General features: G+C 38.1%; 3 protein-coding genes across 3 annotated transcripts; 2 read left to right on the top strand and 1 right to left on the bottom strand.

The window, feature by feature from the left end:
- The first annotated feature begins 4,445 nt into the window (after positions 1-4,445).
- taf13 (TATA-box binding protein associated factor 13) lies at positions 4,446-8,794 on the top strand. The gene is made up of 4 exons (XM_064350223.1): positions 4,446-4,652; positions 6,138-6,216; positions 7,597-7,694; positions 8,597-8,794. The coding sequence occupies exons 1-4, from the start codon at positions 4,626-4,628 to the stop codon at positions 8,765-8,767; spliced, it is 375 nt and encodes a 124-aa protein (XP_064206293.1). The 5' UTR covers positions 4,446-4,625; the 3' UTR covers positions 8,768-8,794.
- A 2,053-nt stretch (positions 8,795-10,847) lies between these two features.
- Positions 10,848-14,329, top strand: psmd10 (proteasome 26S subunit, non-ATPase 10). The gene is made up of 5 exons (XM_064350222.1): positions 10,848-11,006; positions 11,364-11,462; positions 12,409-12,555; positions 12,731-12,897; positions 13,576-14,329. Exons 1-5 carry the CDS (start codon positions 10,893-10,895, stop codon positions 13,727-13,729), a joined length of 681 nt encoding a protein of 226 aa, XP_064206292.1. The 5' UTR covers positions 10,848-10,892; the 3' UTR covers positions 13,730-14,329.
- Positions 14,330-15,032: 703 nt separating this feature from the next.
- On the bottom strand, positions 15,033-24,163 carry b4galt4 (UDP-Gal:betaGlcNAc beta 1,4- galactosyltransferase, polypeptide 4). The gene is made up of 7 exons (XM_064350221.1): positions 24,000-24,163; positions 22,238-22,781; positions 19,972-20,204; positions 18,790-18,977; positions 16,788-16,910; positions 16,337-16,441; positions 15,033-15,392 (listed from the first exon to the last, which is right to left on the bottom strand). Exons 2-7 carry the CDS (start codon positions 22,506-22,508, stop codon positions 15,263-15,265), a joined length of 1,050 nt encoding a protein of 349 aa, XP_064206291.1. The 5' UTR covers positions 22,509-22,781; positions 24,000-24,163; the 3' UTR covers positions 15,033-15,262.
- Positions 24,164-24,338: the final 175 nt, after the last annotated feature.

Raw genomic sequence — 24,338 nt, 5'->3', positions numbered from 1 at the left:
TGTTTGAACTTAATTTGAATGATCAACCAACCCCAAAAACAATGTTTCTGTTAACATTACACTTCAGACATATGGCTATTTGGTTGGACTTGGGTATAGGCATGGCAAATAACCATTGCATAGCTGTAGGTAGGTATAGGTATGCAAATAACCATACCTATAGGCCATTACACACTACATGACTTTAGTAGTGTGTCCAGATATTCAGATTTATGTCCAAATTCTTTTGAAAGCAAGACATGTGCATACTGAAATTAACATACAGTTTAGAATTTTAACTTGTATGCTCTGTCGTAACCTCTAAGTGCTGTTTATTACCAGTGATTACCTTTCCACTAATGGATATTAAATGTTTTAATTGAGTTTAAACCATGTATGAGTGTATTTCAATGTATTCAAAGCTTTTGAATTGTCTGACACCTAAGTTTTGATTATGATACATGGGAGAGAGATGGTGTGTTTTGGGGATTTTTTTCTTGGTCCTCACAATATTCCATATTTATAAAATGGCCTGATCTCCTAAGCCTTGTCAACAACAGTTTGTTTTCCTCTCTCTCCCCTCCCCAAACATCCAAGGTAACATGAGAGTCCTCAGAAACCAATACCAATTTCTGGTAAATAGAAAGTATTTATTCTCTGAAGGAACACAAGAGTACTTCTATTCTGCAGCCCCAGTGTGGCCACGGCATGACACCCAAACCACCCCATTCCATAGCATACCACTGGCACACTAGCACACTTTTGTGTTAAATATTATTTTTTTAAATAAGCAAACTGACATTCAGTTTTAAATGTAATATAAACATGTTCAGTACCATCTAAGGAATTGTAAATCTCAATTTTAAATTATGGTTTAGGCTTCCTGGTTTGGAATATAAATTTTCCAGCTTGCACCAGAAAACAGAGTTCTGTGTCTGAGTTTTCATTTCTGGTTGGACTTTGCTTTTATTGTGTACAAACATTTCTGTTCAAAGTAGCAATACATTTACCTTTTTTATGAGAGGCATTCAATCGCAAAGCTGAATTGTCTGTTAACATATTTGTTTGGTTGCCTTCAAAAGAGGCTTAGCAATGACCCTTTTGATAATATGGTGCTTTGTTGCTTAGTTTATCTTTCAGCAATTTAGTGTTCCTTTTTATTAAAAGTAATTCAGACGTTAGATAAGCTGGTCTTTGACATAATGAACCTGACTACATCATTGCTATAACTTGGCGTCACCCAATCAGTTCCACCATCTTCAGTCCCTGCTGAGTGAAACATTTATGGCTCAGTGGGATGGTTATTGTTGAGTTTGTAGTTGGAGTTAAGAAGCAGCATTTTCTTGTGCTTTGTGTGGGTTCTTTTACTCCAAGCTATTCTTGGTTTTCACCGTTTATCCCTGTTGGGCAGAAGCTGGGTAATTCTCTGGCAAGGTCTGCTTTGCTGGTTTCTTTCTGCAGGTACAGTCAGTTGAATGCTTGGTTTAATGTCTTTTCGTTCATAAGTAGTGGGCCTACCTACATGACTGTATGATTTCTGTTTTCTCATTGTCATGTCTTGTTCGTCATTATGTAATAAACCCATTTCATTTAAATCCAATTTGGAGTTAGTTTTGAACTTGTGGGGTTTCCACCAGTTTACTGTTGCAATTAATTTGGAGATTTTCATTGATAATATCTGTAGTCATTAATAAATTGTATTAAGGCTTTATACTTGTACAGAATTTAAGTCCACTTGTCCTTCTTCTCTGAGGTTACCTTACAGAAGGGTAACCTGCAGTAAGAAGATGACTAATAATAAGCCATGGCTGATTCACAGCTACAGTGTGTAGCAGGCTTCAGGGAAAGCATGGTGGTCATTTCTCTCGGTAGCCATACAACAGTGTTAAATTCCTCTAAAGGATGTGAAGCTTATCTTAAACATGCCCACATCTTCTGAAATGGCATTAAGCAATTTCCGAAAATGAGTTCATGCTTTTTTTGTTTTCATCACTGCCTACAGAAGTCCAAATTGGTTAACAAAATGCTGCAGTCCATGTGGCAAATTCAAGTCTCCATAAAACGTGAGATTGGCGCTCTATACAGACAGTCAACGGTTTTTGTCATGCCTAGTGCCACTAAAAATAAACCTTGCTCCTTTCACCTAACATGGGCAGCTGGCTCCTTTTGCATGGTTCATACCTCCTCATGCATGTCATGTTCTGGGTGCGCAATACTTTTAAAACTAAGTGAAGTAATAAATGGGCTTTTTTCCCCCAATAAGATTAAATACTGTTGTTTTTATTGTTGTGCTTATTGAAGCAGCAATCCTTGCCTGTGATGTATATAAGACTAAAAAACGTTTTTTAAAAAGCATTAAAATTAGCTTTTGTTTAGAAACTGGGTTGGGAAGTTAGTTTGTAGTCTTAAAACCAGGAAGTGAGTTAGCACCTTTGTGCCATGATTAACATAAGCCTGAGAGTTTTGCGTGTTGTTCTACGACCTAAATTACACCCGTTAGGCTGCATTCATACCAGATCAGGCAATCACTTTCCCGCAGGGTTGTGTGGAGGTGTGGGCGTGTCACTATTATTTTCGGCAGAAAAGCACTGGAAATCTGACGAGGGAACCCATGGCTCAAAAATGCGAACTTACTTCCGGGTTTTAGGACTACAAACTTTAGCACTATGGGTACTGCTTGTCTGCTTCTCCGTAATCAAAGGTGACACTGACTATTGATGAATTAGTCCTATCATGAGGCCACAAATAGTCCCATAGCCTGATCTTACACATGGTTAGCTCATTTAAAACTGCAAGTACAAGTAATTGCAAACAGTACCTTACAAACATGAACCTGAAATTGTGGTTCTAGTAGAGACATTAATTAGTATGTAACATTAGATCGAAGTAAACATCTCATAGTATACAAACAATTAACTGTAATTCCAGAATCCCAATGTGTCTGTCTGAACATACAGAGCACTAATTCACATAGCTTTACTGTGACAGCCTACATTGCCAGGTCATTCCATTTCACATTTCCATAGTGAAACAGGTGCCACTTCATATTATGTGTTATTGTTTCCCAGTGTTCAGTGTTCACACAGAAAAATAATGATTTCCCACTTTAACACTGAAATTTGTTAGTAATGAATATGTCCTTTGGAAACGGTGGGTTGAATAAATTCACACACCGAAAAAATGGTAGCTGCCACGCTTATTTATGTTTAGAGTCATGCTTGTTTACCTAACATTCGTGTACAAGAAAATAAACCTTCTTGCCTGTCTTAAATTACCGAATTTGTTTGTAGGATATGAGCCACAACCAAAAACTGACATTTGTTATCCATTGTAGGCAATCTAGCTATCGGGCAAGATGCTATATTCGATAAACTACTGAACCACACCCAAATTTGGCTAAATATCTTGCATAATTGGGGAAAATGCCATTTCTCTGCCATCTCCACTTTCTAAAGTTTGTGCATCATCATGATGATGTCACCTAAAAATGTGAAAAGACTTCCACGGTGGCATACATCGATGTATCCGTATGGGGCGATATAGCTCAGGAGGTAAGCGGTTGTCTGGCAGTCGGAGGGTTGCCGGTTTGATCCCCGCCCTGGGCGTGTCGAAGTGTCCCTGAGCAAGACACCTAACCCCTAATTGCTCCCAACGAGTGTATTGGTATCATCCATGGCAGCCTTTCACCGTTGGTGTGTGAGTGTGTGAGTGTGTGTGTGAATGGGTGAATGCGAGGCATCAGTTGTAAAGCGTTTTGGATAAAACGCTATATAAATGCAGTCCATTTACCATCCATTTATCCTTTGCTAGAGGAGGCAGGGAACCAAGTTTGATACCTCTTCGCTCATCTCCTCCAATACTGGGACACTGCAGGGAGGAGGACACAAAAATCAGTTTCAGGACCACAGTTTTGTGTTCTGAACTCAGCAATGTTCTATAAAGAACTAAGCAGAACGTTCTTTTCCAATGGTGTTTATTGGTGGCTCACAACCTGGATGAAAGGCAGATTAGATCAGTAGTCAGATCCTACTTCCCAAACCCATTTCTAATAGGAATTGCACCACAGTCCTATAAAACATGCTTGAACCTTCCCCCTCACCCAAATGCCCCCAGTATCACAAACCCTTCCACTGCCCTCAACTATCCTATTAAATAACATTATTCTTTCATTAAGAAATTTGCCACACACCATTATTGCATGCTTAATAGTCTCTGGTATCATACGCATCTCACACTACCCATCTACGTGTCTCCCCACCACCCACAAAGAAGAATTCAATCCAGTATGTCTCAACTTTATCCTAGCCAACATTACCTCCTCTTTCGTGTTTTCCCCCTTAACCTGCTTTGCTCTGACAAAGTTTTGTAGTTGTTGTGGCCATATGCCATCTTTGCCGTTGCTTTTGCTTAAGCAGAACCACTGAACTGTATAAGCACCAAGCTACCGGAAGAAAGTTATCACCTTTTCCGGTTTTCCTACCCGGAAGTGTGTGAGGCGGATTGGAGCTAGGCACTGCCTTGGGGCTAGCTCACAGAAGTGTTCGGCTTACTTCACGCATACAGAGCAATTTGAAAGGAACTTTAAAAGCAGTCTGCAGAAACACTCGTTTCTGTGGACGAGATTGCAATTATTATTTGGGTCCAAAATGGCAGAAGAAGAAGACGACACTGGGGTATGTTTAAGCATCCGATACAGGTCTTACATACAGCAGAGTAGCTAACTAGTGGGTACTTAATGTAAAGAAATGTAGCTAACATGAACCAACATATGCTAACCAACATGTTTGGAAACACAAAACTGGGAGGTGACGTTTATCCTTACGTCCCGTATTTATTAACGTTAGAGTGTAGATATGCCTCGGCGATAGATGGAAAGCTACAGTTAATATCTGCATAGTCTACATAAAATCGGCAAAATAGTGGATGATGTGGTCTTCGATTTTTAGACACAGCCAACACGTCCATCGAACGAACATGCGCTTAGAAGTTGCTTGTGTGGTCCTCTGAGTTACTACGCCGAGCTAGCATTTAATGAAGCCTAACGGTAAATTATGCTGATATTATGTTTTATAAACTGAAATGTTTGTAAATGATAAAGGATATCGTTTGTTGATCTTAGGGGTTGAAGTCTTAACTAGCTGGATAGCCTACCCCCTATCTCCCTGCCCCTTACTGAAGGTTTTTATCATTTTTTGTATAAAAATAAAGATTTGTCTCATGTTTCTTGGCAATTTGAAATGTCCAAATGTCCTAGCCTCTTCGGGAGAGCGAAGGTACGTACGCTTGTGCTCTCCTCTGGTATGAGTCCCTGGCGGGCGATGAGACATCGTCATTTCAGACGACATCCCAACGAGACCCTTCCATCTCAGGGCGACTTGGCAAGCGTCCATCGCCCTACACGGCTCCTGGGAAGTTAGCATGGTCTATATTCCTTACCTGACCGTAAATTCACCAGAGCAGTGCATTATGTGCATATTGTCTCCAAGAGGGTCCGAAAGATAACCACTGGCGCTTGTAGACCTAGCTGATGAAACTATTGCGGATCTCGCCATCCACTGTCATGAAGCATAACATGCCTGTGATAGTGAATATGCAGTAATCATTATGCATTCAAAAGTTAAAAAATTATATATATATATATATATATATATATATATAGTGGGGCTTGTGTTTCTACTAAGCCCCAAAACAGCTTGGAGGGGCTGTTTTTGGTAATGGAGTGCTACGTGTCACACTTTAACCTGAATGCTGTAAGGACTAAGTTAAATTGAATCCTTAGTACTATATAAATAAAATAAAGCCTGGAGGAATATAAGATTTACTCTTTTGCCAGGATCCTTATAGTACATTTTTCATGATTGTTAATAACAGTTTGACTTTTAAATGTGCCTTTTGGCATGTTGAGTATGGAGATCATTAGTCAGTATTGTTGGGCAGTTCAAGGTTGGGCCTTGATGGGTTTTAGAGTACACTGCTGTGCCCAGTGTTTCATGGTGTTGTTACATGTTGTTACACTTCTTTGAATTGCAGTGTAAAGTTACACTGGCTGTTTGGACACTGGGTTTGCCCCTTGCTTCTGAATTTTGAGTTGTAATTATTTATTATACCTGTAAAACTAATGTATTAAAACATTTACACATGCATGTTTATCCCCCTAGTTTGACGATGATGTTGATGATGGTGGAAATGGAGCAGATGGAGGCCACGGAAAAAGAAAGAGGCTTTTTTCCAAAGAGCGTGAGTCCCTTAAAACACAAGGCTACTTTTCTCTCTGAGTGATAGACAGCCCGTGGGGTGTATATCCAAAATGACAAATGTCCAGATTTTTTTTATTTTTTTTTTTATTCTCACTTTGATTGTTGTTCCACACAAGGCTGGTTAGCTATGAGGTACACACTTGCCTGATAGCTAGCTATCAAGTAGTCTGTTTGTAGATGTTTTTTTCAGATTACATTGAATAGCACATAGCAATGTACTTGCCTAAGCATTATGTATTAAAAATTGAATACGCAGATGAGGAGCTCAGGCAGTGCAAGGCTGAGTCAGGTGCAGTTTTCTTTGTGCGACACTAAACATGTAAACACATGCTGTATTTTTTTGTGATTCTAAACCACACCTTCCAAGATCCCCCCAAATAATATAGCCTGATGCTGAGAAACATCATTTAATTTACTGTCAGTTGCTGTAGATTTGTATACAAACTGATAGCTATTTAGAAAAACAGACATTTTCTCCATTCTCAGGTGGTGTGGACCAGGATAAGCGGGCATAGTTAATGGATGGTTGGAAAACAAGTAAAATCAATTTATGAATAAACTTTAGTGTGGATGCTTCAGCAGTTTTTTAACTGTTACCAGATTTATCACCATACATTACCTGTAAAGGTTAGGGGGCTGTAGCAGCCTAACCTTATGACCATTTGAAGCTAATGGGATTTTGTAGACTATGTCACCAAATTGTGCCTTTTTTCCACTTCCAAACATCTGGAAAAAAAAACGTCTAAATTATATATTGAATATCTCAGCCATTCATTGGTGCACAGAAATTACAGACTTTATACATGAAATATATTTAGGCAGAAAGAAAATAAGAAATAGAATGTAAGGTTTATGAATAAACTTTTTATTGTGGTTGCTTCAGCAGTTGTGTATAGGTAGCACTAGCACAATTGGCATTCATCCCTAAAGATATTGTTTAATATTTTTGTACTGGCTGCACAGGGATGAAATTGGTATCAAACGTATTGTCTAACTATGGGTAAGATAGTAAAAAAAGTAAAAGATAGTAAAAGTGAATTCTCCAAAAAGTTGGACTGTCCCTTTTAAGAAACCACCCATTTTGGGTGACTGGCTGTGTGAAATTTGTAGACATTTGCTAATTGAGTTGAGGTCATTTGCTACTAAGGCTGCATCGGTAATTTTATTGTTTGAACCATTGTACCCTGTTGAGGGAACAGGGTATTTGAGGACGTAGCATATTACAATCTAACATGTTGGTCATGGAAAATAATTGTGTAGGAAAATAACATCATCTGTTAAATTACCTATTTATGATGAACTATTTTTTGGTTCAACTTTGATGAATAACCTTTTATTTTTGCATTCCCTCCCACAACAGTTCGATGCATGATGTATGGATTTGGTGATGATCAAAATCCATACACTGAATCTGTGGATATTTTGGAGGACCTTGTGATTGAATTTATCACAGAAATGGTACGTCTTAATTTTTGTAGCATATTTTGTAATGTTGGAAAATAGCTTTCATGTCATCTTGTGTGCCAGCATCTAATGTTGCAAGTGTCCTGATCTGTTTGTATATCTTCCAGAATGTTTGTTGTATCTTTTAAGATGGAAAATCAACAACAAATGTTTTCAGAAAGAAGTCGGCATATATATTTTTGGACCCTCCTAATGGTTTTTGTTCCTTTATGTATACTTAATGGATTAGAGCACATGCTGCACCATGGAATAAAGTGGTCTACATATAGTTATTATTAAACAATTACTTTTCCCATTTTTTAACAGGACATTGAATCACAGTTTATTACAAATCCTAAATTTGATTAGTTTGGCTATGTAAAAATACTAAGGGTCAGTGCAATAATTTATTGCAAGTCACTTCTTAATGAAAAACTTCACTGGTTTGGCTTTACCATTTGAGCTCTTCTTTTTTTAGTAGTTAGAATGTATTGACCTCCATATGTTGTCAGTGAATACGGTACATCCGGTGTATATGGGAATTACAATTCAAGGTCGCCAAATGGGGTTAAAGTTGCTTGTAGCGGAAAATATCAGCCTGTTTGGTGGCCATTCCCCTGAATGTCAGTTTCAGGTCAGGTCATACAGGTCAATTTCAGATTTGAATGCAGGGCCATATCTTACCTAAGGTTAAAAAAAAACAAATGATGCTTCACATCCCCTTTAAAATACTGTGGCCGATAATGATTCTGAATGGCTACTGAATTTCTTCATCCACTGCTACATTATCTCAGAAAAGTTATCAGGCATCTTCAGGCACTCTGGGTATTACACTGCCAAGAAAATGAATGTACAAATGGTGTGAATGCTGCTCTTAATTTGAAATTCAATTTCGAAATGTTGTTTCCTTTTTACAGACACACAAGGCTATGTCAATTGGACGGCAGGGTCGTGTTCAAGTGGAAGACATTGTTTTTCTCATCCGGAAGGACCCCAGGAAGTTTGCCAGAGTAAAGGATCTCCTAACAATGAATGAAGAACTAAAGCGGGCCCGCAAAGCCTTTGATGAAGCCAATTATGGATCATAGTGGAGTCGTTGCTTTGCATGTTTTTTTTTAAAGAAATTAGGCATTTCATTTTTGGAGTCACTTATGTTGTGATTAAAGTATTCAGACAACTTATTGCTCTTTGTTATTTACTTGGAAACCATATTCCCTGTACAAAAGAACGGTTGTAAAAGGGGGGAATTTCTTGTGAATTTAGAAGCTTTCCAAGTGCGTTTTTCTGAGAAATATTATCTTGGGAACCCCCCCAATAATATAGCCTGATGATGAGAAAAATCATTTAATTTAATAAAGTTGGGGATTACATAATGTGATTGGAATATAGGCCACGGATCAGTAAGGCTGAGCGTTTGTCACTGAAGTCATAAACGTCCCAACATTTTAGTGATTTATGCAATTTCTTTGGGCGGTTTTGGGTGGGAAACTGTCAAACTTAACTTGGCCTATATGGTGTTATTTGTATAGGTGTACGCATTTGAGCAACAGCCTATTGCCAAGTGCTGGGAGAAACAAAGTGCGACAATGTAGGGTTATACAGATGAACATGTCCTGGGTCCTGACCTCTCAGATGAGTGATTAGTTCAGGGTAACAGTGATGCAGCATCATGCATGCACAGATCCTGAGTTCATCAAAGGTCTACTGAATTGTGATATTTCTATGTTATGCATTATTTGTAAGATTACATTTTTTTATGCATTAACTGAGATGGTTAGTATTCATTTCAGCGTAATACCTAACCATTGATAGTTTGCTACCTAACACATTAGATTCCCGTTGAAGCTAAACATACTTAAGTGCTTGAATGACTGCATGCTTAACTATTCAGTAAAAGATGAACACATTACGAAGCCTTTCAATATATAGGAATAATCTCTTCAACTGGGTTACAATTCTACTTAAGTAAAACACTGCGGTCACGCCATCTCCACTTTGAAAAAGTTCGGTCATACTATCTGCATTTCAAATTCCATAGCGCTGTCTACATTACTCTTTACGGTAACTCAATTGTGATTTCAAATGTACAGATGAAGTTCCTACTTGCACTTTCAATACTCCAAAATATAATTAAAACGAAAAAAAAAAAATACTTGGAAAATCAGTATTAAATACTGCAAAATGGAGAGTTGAATAATCCAAAATGGCAATTAAATTCAATGCAGTACATCTTTGAACCCCATATAATTGGGTATACATGATATCACAGGATGAACAATTGAGAGTCACACCCTTTCTCAGAATCATCATACCGCTATTAATTGCACAGATAATATTTATGTTGTGATGTGAGCAGGCATACTGAATTCAATCAATTCACAGTTTATTTTTCTAACCCCAGGTTATCACGGGATCTCTGATATAACCCATCATCATCACCATCAAGCACCATCTGTCTAATTGAAAGGACGTTTTGGACTACTTTTCCATCCCATAATTCCACATTTCTACAGTAAAAACGCATTAAATCCATAGCATGAATTCCTGTTAAGGTGGTCATCAAGATGTATTGGAGTTTGATGAAACCTGTTTATAGTTTTACAGAATTTTTAATAAGCACCATCTATAGAATGGAATTGCCATTTAGAATTTTGCCATCCCAGTTTCCTACAGAAAAAATACACCTGGTAAGAAGGACTTCAAGATTCTAGTGGAATTTTATAATAAAAAATAAAAAAACTATGTGATTATTTTATAGTTTTTTGTTTTTTTTTTTATTTTATTTTTTAAAGGCACGCGTGTAACTTAATTGCCATTTTGGTATTTATTCATTTTTGAGCATTGAAAGTGCTAATAACTTCCTGCAATACATTTGCGTCACAATTGGGTCTGAGAGAAGGTTTCTAATCAAAGTAATAACGATGGTATGCTGTCCAGGGACTGATAGTCCTTAAAGTTTGAAAATCTTAACATTTTAAATACTAAATGGATAAACCCGTGCTATGATTTGTGATGCAACGAGGGGATGTGAAAATTTTAGAAAATCAGGGCAATTCATTTCACAACTGAACTAGAATCATTTGCTTTTGCTGTATTTCTTTTAAATTATTACGTATTTTTCGCTAATTTGGTAACCGGAAGTTGTTTCCTTACTGTCGTGTTAAGTCCGACGGTGCACACCGGATATGAGGAGTAATAGAAATAAATAAAGCAATGGAAGGTTCTGTGTCCAACTTGGAGGTGTGCAATTTAGCATACACTGGGCAATTTGAACAGTTAAAAAAATGCATTTTAGCTGATAAATCATTGGCGTCCAAAACAGACCAGGTAAGAGGAATGTTAAGATCGTAAATGGGAATGTTAGATTGATAGCAAGCTAGCCACTGTTGCTACGTGCTGAGTGGATGACTGCTATGCTATTCACAAGCGTAGTAGCTGCTCACCGAGTTAAACTGGACAGATGACTTGCTAACTTGGTCTTAATTTCTCGATCTCTTAAAATGCACCAGCATCAGTCATGTTCATGCTTGTATTTGCTGTTTTGCTGATTTCGTTTTGAGGACTGAGTTGATTAACGTTACGTAAAATAATTTCGGTTCGTTAGCAAGGCAGGCAAGTTGATGACAACAAACAATTTTAGTTCCAAAAAGGTTCAATTTAATTTGTGTGCTTTCTATGTTACAGGATCACAGAACTGCTCTGCATTGGGCGTGTTCGGCCGGTCACAGTGACATAGTGGAATTTCTGCTGGGCCTTGGAGTTGAGGTTAATCTTAAAGATGACGTGAGTATAAATGTTGTGGACATCTGATTGCTTGGTCTTTCATCTTTAGCTGATGAAATGATGCCAGTTGCAATTTAATTCAATATTAAATGGAAGTGATTACATTATTCATAATAACTTTATACTTAACTGAAACCAGTGCCTGTCAGCAGTTCAGTTGTTTTGTTGCTATAGCACAGCTGATAACAGATATACAAATAGATAACTTACATACAACGTCTACAGAGAAAACCAGAGGGAAGTTCTTTTAAAGTTTGTTCTGCCTAACTGGACCTAATTTTGATGGTTTGGCCTGAGCTTTCAGGTGCCAGGCCTGAGCTGGCCATGTTCAGTGAAGATGCACATTTGAATTCTAATTGATTTTTAAAATCACTGGAGAGCAAATCTTTCCCCCTCTGCTGTTACATCAGGCTAGCTGTGCAAAATGGGTGAACTACTGCATACTGAGTAAACATACATTCTGTTCTTAATGTAAAAACCTTTTAAATGATTAATACCTTAAATATTCAGACTGATACATGGCAACATTAAGTGAGTGATTAGAGGGCATACCTCACGCAAAGATTTTTGGATATGTAAGGCAGCAGCTATATCAGTGATCTTCAGTTCTGGTCCTCGTGGGCGGCAGGGTCTGCTGGTTTTGTTGTCATCTTAATATTAGCAACCAATTCAGACCCAGGAAACCAGGTGAGTTAACTGTGTAATCAACTTATTTCATTGATCGACTGAGAGTCAAGTAACAACAAAAAAACAACAGACCCTGCAGCCCGCCAGGACTAAGAATGAGCTATATGGAGTAGCATTGCTTGTAGTCAGATAAAAAATGCACTTAGCTGTTAAAAGGTTCAAGTGGAAGATTCACTTAAAATTGTATAACTTTAATTTTTAGTAATTTTTTCTGGCATTAATTTTCTTGTTCATTTTCTGTTTTCCTTTGTTACAAAAGGCATCCTGGAGCCCGTTACACATTGCAGCCTCTGCAGGGAGAGATGATATAGTTAAAGCCCTGATTACCAAGGGGGCCCAGATTAATTCTGTCAACCACAATGGTTGTACTCCTCTACATTACGCTGCTTCGAAAGACCGATATGAGGTACTACTGTCTAACTGCCTTATATTTTTACATGACATATTTGAGGTTTTTTTTCTCCATCAAAACATGTTTATAATAAATACTGTATGTAAAATAAGGGCTTTTCACAGCTACAGTATGTGCTTTATGTTGTAACTGTCATCCCAACGCCTAACCTGTTGTTTTCACCCAACAGATAGCTCTAATGTTGTTGGAAAATGGAGCAAACCCCAACATCACAGATAAATTGGAGTCCACTCCTTTACACAGAGCTTCTGCAAAGGGCAACTACCGATTGATTCAACTTCTCCTGAGCCAGAGTGCTTCCACTAATATCCAGGATTCGGAAGGAAACACTGCACTGTAAGTTCCCACAAATCACTTGTTTACAAATTCATTTTTCTCATCCTTTAACAATCTAATAACCATGGTTTCAGGAGTAGTGTGGGCACCTTGTTCCAAGTTCTTTCTGAAAGGTCATCCCCTTTAGTGCAGTACAGTTTAGTGAGTCTCTGATGTGAATTGGCTAAGAGCAACAGGTTTTAAGTGTCCTTCCTCAGTCCTCTTTGGTGAAAATGGCTAGTTAAACTAAAAATCTACATGAATATTAGCGAGAAAATTCTACTTGTTAAGGATGATACTATTGTTGGACTTTTGGTAAGTTTTTTCTTGTTTTACTATTAGTAAACTGCTTTGATTTTAATGGAACAGAATAGAATAGAAGGACAACCAGTTATACACCAGTTACAGTTTCTGAATTGAACTTAGACCTTCTGTCAAGCTTTTCTGTTTTAATGAAATAAAGACTGTGTAAGGATGTGGATACAATTTAAAAACAAATTCTGCCCAATTGTATACCTTTTTATGACCACTAATGTTGTGTATGTACAGTAGAGTATGAGACCCTAAAGTATTTACTGTTTAAGAAAAATGGAAATGAGATGTACTGTAATATACTGGGACAGAAATATTTAGACTTTAGAATTTTCTGCAGTCTGTTTATGGTGAATAATACTTGCCATGCTGTGAATATTCCTTTAGTCACCTGGCCTGTGATGAGGAGCGTGTGGAGGCTGCAAAGCTTCTAGTGGAGCATGGTGCCAGCATCTATATAGAGAACAAGGAGGAGAAGACGCCCCTACAGATCGCTAAAGGGGGCCTTGGGTCCTTGCTAAGGAGAATGGTAGAAGGCTGAACTGTAGGTTGCACAAGTGCAAGAATATGGCTGGAGTATTATAATAATGAACACTGCAGTAACAGGTTCATGAAGGCTTAACTAGTATGATTGATAGTTTTTATATTTTGGAATGTAATTCTATTGGAACGCTCCTTACCACCTTGTGAATGAGTAAAAATTCACTTTAATAGAATTCCTTTTTATCACATTTAATTTTCTTCTCTCAAAAAATGTATTTTGATCTGACAGTGACCATTCCACAGCACATTTTTTGTTATTTCAAATATTAAGTCGGTGAAAACGGCTTCTGCAGACCTAATTTCCAGAATGAATGAAATATCTATTTGCTAAGGTTCTGCTGTAAAATACCTTACAGAATACAGAAAGTAAAAATATGAATGCTGTTTGCATAAATTAATTGTTTGTTGTTGTATTATGTGCACTTATTACCAAATTCTTGTTTTCATTAGAAACTTGCAAACAGTTTAAAGTGGCTAAGCACTTGCACATGTTACATAAGTTAGGAAAATGGAATTTTTTAAAAACCAGAGTACAACAGTGGATTGTGTGCCTCACGCTGAGGTAACCTGCAAATCATATTAAAGTTACTACAACTGATCATCTTGCAAGCTGCATGTATTGCATATAGTTGTACGTTGCAGAAATAGATTTGCCAAAATCTAAACCATAAAACTTTCCCCATTCCTTAAACCTTTTTAACATGTATCTATTTGCATAAGTTATCAATTATGCAAATGCAGATATATATCCATACAATTTTGTAACCAGTAATTATAACAAAATGTGACATGTGTTTAGTTAAAACAGCAGTACATTCATAGTCTTTATTGAATGTTGCATCAGAAATGTAACAAGGCATTCACACAAATTTAAAATTACAATGCATTTTAAAAAAAACTAAAAAGTAAGGAATGTCATCTATGATCTCATGTCAGTGATATTGGCAGTGCACCACAGGCAGAACTTAAGGCAAATGATCAAACAGGAAAAGTACAGAGAGAGACCTTTTCCTACATGGCATTTAAGTGTCTACACTTAAATCTACACTTGTCTAAGAACAGTTATTGCCAGAAAATACATTCATCCATTAATATGGTAAATGGTAAATGGACTGCATTTATATAGCGCTTTTATCCAAAGCGCTTTACAATTGATGCCTCTCATTCGCCAGAGCAGTTAGGGGTTAGGTGTCTTGCTCAAGGACACTTCGACATGCCCAGGGGGAGGTTTGAACCGGCAACCCTCCGGCTGCCAGACAATCGGTCTTACCTCCTGAGCTATGTCGCCCCTATGGGTATAGGTATACATTTTTCTGAAACAAAATCTAAATTGGTTTCCTTGACAATGAAGGCAAGAAGCTTATAATCTCAAAGGGTTTTTTTTGATGTAGTGTAACTTTAAATGAAGTCGGAATTTATATGAGCAATCTACTACCTCTTCCCCAAACAGACGTGTTAAAAAGCTTAAAAATTCAATTTCCATTGAAAAATACTTGAGGTTTTTGGCGCCATGGTTACTTCAGGGCTGGAACTATGGTTTGCCAATGTCGACAGTGATATTTATATAGAGTTTTGACTTTTCCACAGAAAGCATTTTGTAGGAGCAGGTATTGAGTCCATCTTGCCTCCACACTCTCGGTGTCTGTCCCAGCAAGCGCATCCTGGAAATAAGACCGAAATGTTAAAATTCAGCTTGAATGCTGTGCTATTCAATTTGTCACATGCATCATCATACAATGTTCCTCAAACAAACTTACCTTGAAAAAATATTAAAAGTACAAGACATACCTGGCCCTCATAATATCACAACACCCTGCTGATTCCATCAGAACTCTAACTCATGCTTACGGTTATGCCCTTTTCATGGCGTAGTTGGACAGTGCACAAGGCTTAATCTGGGTTTTACACCCTTTATTGGCTGGTTTGTACAGCAGAACTACCGCTATGTGCGCAAAAACAAGTTACTAGCCTTTTCTTTTTCTTTTTTCCTCCTTTTTCTGCCAGCACCTGAGAGGCTAGATTGGTTTCGGCATTTTCAAACCAGAGAAACATGGCGGCCTGTTCATAAACTCTCATATTCCACTTAAAATGTCCACTAAAACATGTTTCTGAAAACATCTGAGGTGAGAAACAGGAATGTAATTGCTGAATCTTGATTCATATTTAATCTGGAATGGCAAGTTTGACAGCTTGATCCAAGTTTCATGAGCCAGGCACAGCTACACTGTACATTTATTTGCATACAGAACACTTTATGCAAATGAGATGGACACACTTCCTCCACCCACACATTGTGTATTCATTGGAGACAGGCTGAAACAGTGAGTGGAATTACTGTAAGACTTTTGACATGGTCATGTCAGCTATTAGCAAGCATTTATGATTAATCCTTTTGTGTATACAGCATTCATAACCTTACCCGAACAAGACCAAGGGATTGGACAAGGCATTTAAGGCTCCAAATAAACATTCTTAAATTACTGCAGGACACTTTTGAGGTAATGAAACTGTGCACACAAGTGCAACCGTTTGAATATTTTGATTCCCTAATCCTGGACACTATTATGCGCAGATTTTCAATATCTGTGCCTATACAATTCATTACCTGTCTTTGTTGACCTCATTGCCACTGTCTCTCTTATGGAAGACCATTGTGTAGCGGGCTACTTCAGGGGGAGGGCGCACAATTTTCATTTTTTGAAGCTCTACCCTAAGGGGTAAAAACAGCAATTTCAATGAGAATGAACAGATAAATAATATAATTAGATTATAGCATTGTGGTAGCTAGCGCAGTAGTATCTTGGCCAATTCCGGACAAGTTTTTAAAAAATATCTTGTGTCCATGACATGCTTTTTCCACTCTGAATTATAAATAAACAGTTAATTTCAGCCCCTGCATTGCTGACTATGATCTAGTATCTAAATATTAAACAGGTAATTCAATAATGGCTATGAAGGCCACATCTCGAATCGCCAAAATGTTAAATATTTTGGGGTCAAATAAATATGCACACAAACATCTCACCTAAATTATTAAACTTTATAGAGGTTCTCACCGTATACGAAGATCATCGTCTTCTCCACCCCACCCCCAGTAAACGTTGGAAAATCCATTAACTTTAAAAAACTGCTCCTTCGTCATAGCTGTTACTCCTCCAAAGTAGCCTTTGTATCGCAACCTGGAAGATTAAACACAAATTCAATACATAGTTAACTCCATCTTACCATGAATTCCCACAAGCACTCCAGTTTGATCATCAAGAAAGGAAGAAAATAGATTTTCCCGGTTTGAGAATACAAAAGGTATTTCAATTCTACAGTTGAGGCCAAAAGTTTACATACACCTAGATATTCAAACTCAGTTTCTCACAACTAAGCACATTTCATGTTACCATACATTTCTTTTGTCAATTAGGGAATCTGCTTTGTTCACATCGGAGGTCGTTTTAATAATTCACTATATCAGAATTTCAGTGGGTCAAAAGTTTACATACACCAAGTTGACTGTCTCTTTAAACAGTCAGGAAGATTCCAGAAATTGATATAATGACTTTGTAGAAGTTTCTGATTGGCCAACTGTCATAATTATGAGTCAATTGGCACCTGTGGCTGTATTTAAGGGCTTACCTTTAGAGCCACTGCCTTTTTGCCCTTGATACCATGGGAAAATCTATGCAACTCAGCAAAGACCTCAGAAAAAAAATTGTGGACCTCCACAAGTCCAGTTCCTCCTTAGGAGCAGTTTCCATACAACTGAAGGTACCACAAGCATCTGTACAAACAACTGTATGCAAATACAAAATCTTAGGAACACACAGACACCGCATCGTTCAGGAAGGAGGCACAAATTAACTCCCAGGGCTGACCAAACTTTGGTCCAAAAGTTTCAACTGTACCCCAAGACAACAACAAAGGAAGGACGAAGGATTTGGAGGCATCAGGTACCAAAGTATCTACATCCAGCAGTAAGAGAATCCTACATTGCCATGACCTGAAAGGCTGTCACCCAATGAAGAAGCCCCTCCTCTAAGACTGGCATAAAAAAGCCAGAATTAAGTTGCAGGTGATCACCAGGATGAAGACCTAGCATTTTGGAGGAGTGTTCTCTGGTCAGATGAAACAAAAATTGAACTGTTTGGCCATAATGATCAGCGTTATGTATGGAGGAAAAAGGGTTAGGCTTTCAATCTGAAAACCATCCCAACTATGAAGCATGGGGGTGGTAGTATCATGTGATTTTTTGCTGGAAAAGGGACTGGTGCACTTCAGAAAATAGATGGCATCATGAGGAAGGAGGATTATCTAGAAATACTACAGCAACACCTCAAGACATCAGCTAGAAAGTTCAAACTTGGTCGCAACTGGGTCTTCCAGCAGGACAATGATAAGCATACCTCCAAAGTTGTAACAAAGTGGCTTAAAGACAACAAAGTGAAAGTGTTGGAGTGGCCATCACAAAGCCCTGACCTGAAACCCATAGAAAATTTGTGGACTGAACTGAAAAAGCGTGTCCGAGCAAGGAGGCCCACAAACCTGACTGAGTTACACCAGTTCTGTCAGGAGGAATAGGCAAAAATTCCGGCAAATTATTGTGAGAAGCTTCTGGAAGGCTAGCCCAAGCGTTTGATTCAAGTTAAGCAATTAAAAGGCAATGCTACCAAATACTAACAAAGTGTATGTAAACTTTTGATCCACAGAAAATCTGATATAGTACATATAAACTGAAATAAATCTGTCTCTTAGCTATTATTTTGAAATGACCTCTTATGGAAATAAAGTAGATACCCTAATTGATGTAACACAGGAAATGTATTGCAACATGAAATGTGTGGAGTTGTGAAAAATTGAGCTTGAATGTCAGGATTTTGTCCCTTGACAACATGAAGAGAAAACAACTATTGGTGATAAGATGGTATCTTGCAACTTGAATATTTGTATAACAGGGATGCAAGTTATTTGTTGGGACACACACATTAAAACAACAGGCAAGCGTCAATCTTATCCAAGACTTTTACAAATGTGCTACACTACAGGCATGAGACCTTTTAAGATACTCACTTATAACCTGTGGCATTCCTTCCCACCACAAGGTGTTTTGGTTGTTGTTCACACATATAGAGATTGTTGTCATTCTCTGGAACCAGGTCCACATCGTGAAAAATGAAGCAGCCCCAGCTGTAGTCCTTCAGAGCCTCCAGGTATCCCACATTCAGCAGCTTTGCTCGGTTGAACGTTAAATTTCCAGCCTTTCACAGAGAAAACACATAATCAAAATGAACACCATCAAACCCCAAAATGTCTCTGTTGCTGAGGGGGGGGGGGGACAGTAGTTTGGAACATAGTAATTTGCTCCTGGGTGAGGTTGTCAAATGAGTGAACTTTCTTCAGCTAAGTGTTTCTCACACAGCGAGGCAGTGGAAGCGAGGCAAAATTAGCAATTCCACTTGAACTCAGATTTGATTTCACTACCCTTTTACAACTGCAAATAGCAAAATTACAACTATGCAAAATGACTAAAAATACTAACCCTTATGTTGTCTTCGTATTATGGATGCACCCCATGTGCACAGGGTCAAATAAGACCTATACTTTCGACTTTTCGATAAAGCCTCTTCATTGAATTTTAAATCCTAGAGCAGTGGTCTCCAACCCTGGTCCTGGAGAGCTACAGGGTCTGCTGGTTTTTGTTTTCACCTTAAAATCAGCACCCAATTGAGACCCAAGACACCAGGTGAGTCAAGTTAACTGTGTAATCAACTGCTCTAATTGATTCATGAAGTGCAGAGTCATTATGAAAACCAGCAGACCCTGTAGCTCTGCAGGACCAGGGTTGGAGACCACTGTCCTAGAGCAATATTTTTCATGTAGAAACAACCTGTCACTCATCAATAGATCAGTGAATAACTGCTTTCCTACTTCACAGTCCAGAGAGGCTGTATTTCTTCAGTCTATGCCACTTGCTTTTAACACAAAATACTCATCATAATTGAGGTTTTATTTCTTCCTGTAATAGGTGTGTGGTGTTAAACTTTGATTGTGACATCTGATTTCTTAATGGTAGGGTTTAAAAAGACTCATAAAGCAATCTCCATACCCTGATGGTGTACCGCTTTTATCAAAATATAAAAAGGGCAATGTTTAACTTTTTCATAATGGTAGCGTCACACCAGGAAAAGTCATCAAGTGCCATGCTGAAAAAAAAACATTTTTACATTTTTTAGTGTTGCAAAAGAGCACTACCTGATGAATGACATAGATGGCATAATGCAACTGCTGCCTCTGTAGGAAAGGATGCAAGTAGTGTAGGAGATAGCGAAGGTGCTTCTCCCGGCTGCGATGGGGAATGAGAATGGCCACACTCTGCTGGGCTATGCAGTCCACAGGATGGTACTGACCCTCCACCACTTTGCTGTTCTCCCTCTCTACCTCCTTGAGTGTTAAGGAGGGGTGGAAGGAGAGCTTCAGGGCACCCTCTAGACATAAAAAACATTTCATATTACATTTACCTATCATTTACCTAGTAACAGAAATGTGAGCTCCTTGTAAGGTAATCTGGAGGAAGAAGTGCAGGAAGAAGTTATTCCTAAATACTCAAATCTAAGCAGCAGCTAAAATACAATTTTCAAAAAGAGCACTCGCCAACAAACACAGCAGTGTGCTGAACACTGAAGGGAAACTATATTCCATTCTGTCCTGTTGTCATATACCAAAGCTTTGAAGAGTCCTACACTTGAGCATTTCACTCACCATTTATACTCTAAATTGTAAATGTAACAATAAAAACTTGAAACTTAAGAAGGTTCTTATAAAAAGATGCAACACCAATCAAACACTAACAATCTGACATAGGCCTATGTCATTTTGAGAATGAGGATCAAGATTAAGGACATCAAAAATCAAGACATAGGCCTTTGTTGCGAGCTCATACTTATACATAGTAGTTATGTACTACAATTGAATTGTTGACAGATCATTCCAAAATGTTATGTACAAAGCTGCTAGGCTTTGAATTAGTACTCCAACTGAATTTGATCTGCTTGAAAACAACAGAAAAATCCAGAATTTCAGTTAAGGCACAAGTTATAGGCAGTCATCATTAAAAACTGCAACAGCTTTGACAAGCTATCTGTAGCCTACAGTGATGTGAATAACTTGATTCTCATAGCAATTTTGCAACACATTTTTGAAAATCAGTCTTCTAGATAGGTTTAAAAGGGTTCATAGTTCATTTCAACCGTCAGTAACATCATTCAGTACAGAAAGTCCTTGTGCATACAGGGTATTTCCTGGCTCAAAATCAAAGGTGGTACCTCAAACCATGTGAGCATTAAACCCCAGCTACAATTCCTTGGTTGAATGTGTTGTCTGAACCTCATCTGATTCCTATGGTAGACAATTTGAGGCACCCATTTCACCAAGTTAGAATCTGTTGCCTTTGCAGCAGAGCAAGGCTTGACGTACAAATATTAACCCCAGCCACAATTCCTAGGGTGAACGCATCTGAATCGCATCTGAAACACATCTGATTTATATTATGGAATTGTAGACATACTGAGGAACCCATTCAACCCCATTTTCAGAGTCACAATCCTTTGCTTTTGCCAAAGAAAAAGATTTGTATGTAAGTTTGCATTGCCTTATTTTCAAATGACCCAAGTTTTGGCAGCCCATGTAATTATACCCCAGCGTTTCCTATTTCAGAGTTGCATTGCCTGCTAGACTATTTTCCCGAGTTGCAATTAGCTCTATTGTTAGCAATCTACTTTTGCCTGTTCTTTTCCCATTGGGTCTACTGTTTGAGGAGATGGTTAGCTAACATTAGTATTATATTGTTAACTGTCCTTACTTTGCTATACTTTTAAATGTGTTTTTCTAGATGAGTAGTCTATTTTGAATTGTTTCTAATATTGGCAAGGAAATTTATAGGGTGCATTGTCTGCAATGCTATTTTCTCCTGTTGCAGGGGGCAAGAGCTCATCTACCAGTGTGCCATAAAATAATTTGTCCTGTTGGTAGCCAAGTTTTCACTTTTTTTCCTGTGAAGCTTCTAGCTCAAACCACTTCCACCTCAAACCACACACACTTCTGTTTTATCCAAATACAAATAATTTTGTTGTCTCAACAAATAAGAGAAACAAATCCAAATAATGCCCTCTCTGAACACCCATAACAGGGGTGAACTTTTTCCTCACAATACTGTTATTTTTCAGAATTCAAGGCCAGTTGTTAAAAAAACCCCACAAATAAACAATTAACTAAAGCTAGAAAACCAGCTGGCTTGAGTTAAGACATTGCATCAGTATGTTCTCTATACATATTCATTCTAAGTCCTTTGCAGGCCTCTGCTTATGTAATCTGCACCCAGAGTGCACATAACAGGAGGTGACAGGAGTTCAATGATTAATCATACCATAAATCATATCAGACATATTGCCTACTGTCGTGATCATTTCAAGTGTGACCTTCAGACAAAAGTAAATGTATTAGAGTTGACACAAGTACTTACGAAGTAATGGGGATGGCTGTGTACAGTGCTGACGGGGTGAAGAGGAAGTGACACGATGGGAGCTATCGTGAGACATAGCATCCTTGGAGTTCTTTTCTCCTCGGTGGACAATATACTGGACATTTGACTGGGTCCCAGATGATCTTAGTGCATCCTGTACCGTGTCACTACCAGAGGTAGCAATCCAAGCCAGAACAGACAATGCTAGCAGTATAAGCAGCAAGTATTTTCCCTTTCTGAAAAACTTAAACACTGCCATGCACAACCTCATGGCCAGGTATTTTCAAGAATATTAATAAAAAGGAAACAAAGAGCACATAACCTCAGCTTGCGGTTAAGACACACAGAGCAAGATCACTGTTGTGGGCTTATTAATAAGTCATCCAGTAAACCATAAAAATAACCTGAATAAAAGTCTTTTTTCTTGATGCACAAAAGGTTTTGTCAGCAAACATATTATAGTAGGAGAAGATTTTGCTTCGGGTAGTCTTCTGTGAAAAAGATGAATAGGCCTCAGGAATGTGAAACTTCAGAAAGCCACAATCTGGGGGGAAAAATTAATTAACAAATCTGTAATGGTATAGCCTAGATCATTACAGCACAATTTACCTTACTACTTCCTCCTAACAACCGAGCCGAAAATTCCAGCTTGGATTCAAAGATGGTTTAAGATGCTCTAAGCTGGGTTTTCGACACTTAGGGCTATACAGAAATAACAAAAACAAGAAACCTAACACCATGTTCCTGCTGCGACAATGTACAATGTGACTCTAGAGGTTCTTTCTTTTCCTCACTCGGCGTATTCGTGAAAGCCACGCTGACACGTAATACTAAGAGTCAGTTTACATCTACCGAAGAAAGGACCATCGGAAATAACTACCTGTACACGTGTATAAAGAATATTAAGATCTTTTTTATATCCTCGTCAAAATGTCTCCTATCAGAGGGAAGTTGTGCTGTCGGGAAAACCCTATGGCAAAGAAGACATTTAGCCAACTTTTCTGCTAGCTTGAAAACACAACCAGCACTCCTGAGAATTAATTACAGCCATTGTGCACGAACGGCGCCTAAGGCAAAATTTGTCAACGCTTCATTGTGAAGTTAGTCAATCAGATTTTAGCTAGAACATAGCACAAAACCGGTAGGCCACCATCACAACTACCCAGGTGTCTAAAACTATTTCACCAAATACTAAATACAATGTGGCTACTGAACCTAGCTCATGATATAATGTATCGATAGTCCATGAACCTAGACTTTTTTATTAATTTTAGCTATGCTTGCCAATTGAGCCAATCGATACAACGTTACGCATTGGAAGCAATGGGATGAGACTTAATGGTTTATTCAATTGGTGGCGAAGACAGCCATCTGTGTTATCTAAAGGATTTTTGGGCCAATGAAATCACAATAGTGCCGATGATAGATAGCACTGTTACCACTACCCATCTGCGTAACAAATAATCAAGATAGCTAGTCTAACCAAATAAAATGCAACATGCAATATCAGTAGTTAGCTTACCTTTTGAAATTACAAGATTTCTCAGGACATAATTTTCATAATTTCTCTTTCGACTAATTAGGCAGTGGAATTAGAAAATATTAAATCTCAATTACCCATAGGTTTTGTAAAAATAAACGTTAGTTAGCTAGCTAAATACATTAATGCTTTACTTTAACAACTCTTGCAATGTAGCAGATGGTAGCAAATGTTTCGAGACGTGCTAAATTATTACAAGAACAATAAGGACTCTAGACTTACCTTTAAAGAAAATATCATCTGGTTTACCAAAAGTACTGATAGTGAGACTACCCGCAGACACATCGCCTACTGTTTTAGCTAGCTACATTGTAAAGAACCTTAGGGACTGTCTCCCGTGAGAGGCTATGTGGAGTTTCTGTGCTTCTTCTTATTCTTCTGGTGTTTAGTGGAGGTTTAAAACAACGTGTGGTGCATTACCGCCACTATCTGGACTGGAGTGTGTGTGGGTCCATTACTATCACAATATGCCAGCTGGCTTAGTACGCGAGTTTCTATAGTTAAATTCTTTTAGACAGTCCTGTACTATACCATTATTGAAATAAGTAGTTCCAAGAAGCA

The sequence above is a fragment of the Anguilla rostrata genome, chromosome 9, assembly GCF_018555375.3.
Source record: "Anguilla rostrata isolate EN2019 chromosome 9, ASM1855537v3, whole genome shotgun sequence".
In the NCBI taxonomy this organism is placed as follows: Eukaryota; Metazoa; Chordata; class Actinopteri; order Anguilliformes; family Anguillidae; genus Anguilla; species Anguilla rostrata.
The sequence above is the reverse complement of the archived record's forward strand: the minus strand, read 5'-3'. Positions and strand labels throughout refer to the sequence as shown.

Bases quoted from the DNA above. Each gene is read 5' to 3' on its own strand.
- b4galt4 (XM_064350221.1), bottom strand. From the start codon at position 22,508: ATGAGGTTGTGCATGGCAGTGTTTAAGTTTTTCAGAAAGGGAAAATAC. The intron at 20,205-22,237 runs GTAAGTACTTGT...TTTTATGTCTAG, and splicing joins ACAGCCATCCCCATTACTTC to AGGGTGCCCTGAAGCTCTCC. The intron at 16,442-16,787 runs GTGAGAACCTCT...TTTACCCCTTAG, and splicing joins GACGATGATCTTCGTATACG to GGTAGAGCTTCAAAAAATGA.
- psmd10 (XM_064350222.1), top strand. From the start codon at position 10,893: ATGGAAGGTTCTGTGTCCAACTTGGAGGTGTGCAATTTAGCATACACT. The intron at 11,463-12,408 runs GTGAGTATAAAT...TTGTTACAAAAG, and splicing joins AGGTTAATCTTAAAGATGAC to GCATCCTGGAGCCCGTTACA. The intron at 12,898-13,575 runs GTAAGTTCCCAC...ATATTCCTTTAG, and splicing joins TCGGAAGGAAACACTGCACT to TCACCTGGCCTGTGATGAGG.
- taf13 (XM_064350223.1), top strand. From the start codon at position 4,626: ATGGCAGAAGAAGAAGACGACACTGGG. The intron at 4,653-6,137 runs GTATGTTTAAGC...TTATCCCCCTAG, and splicing joins AAGAAGAAGACGACACTGGG to TTTGACGATGATGTTGATGA. The intron at 6,217-7,596 runs GTGAGTCCCTTA...CTCCCACAACAG, and splicing joins GAGGCTTTTTTCCAAAGAGC to TTCGATGCATGATGTATGGA.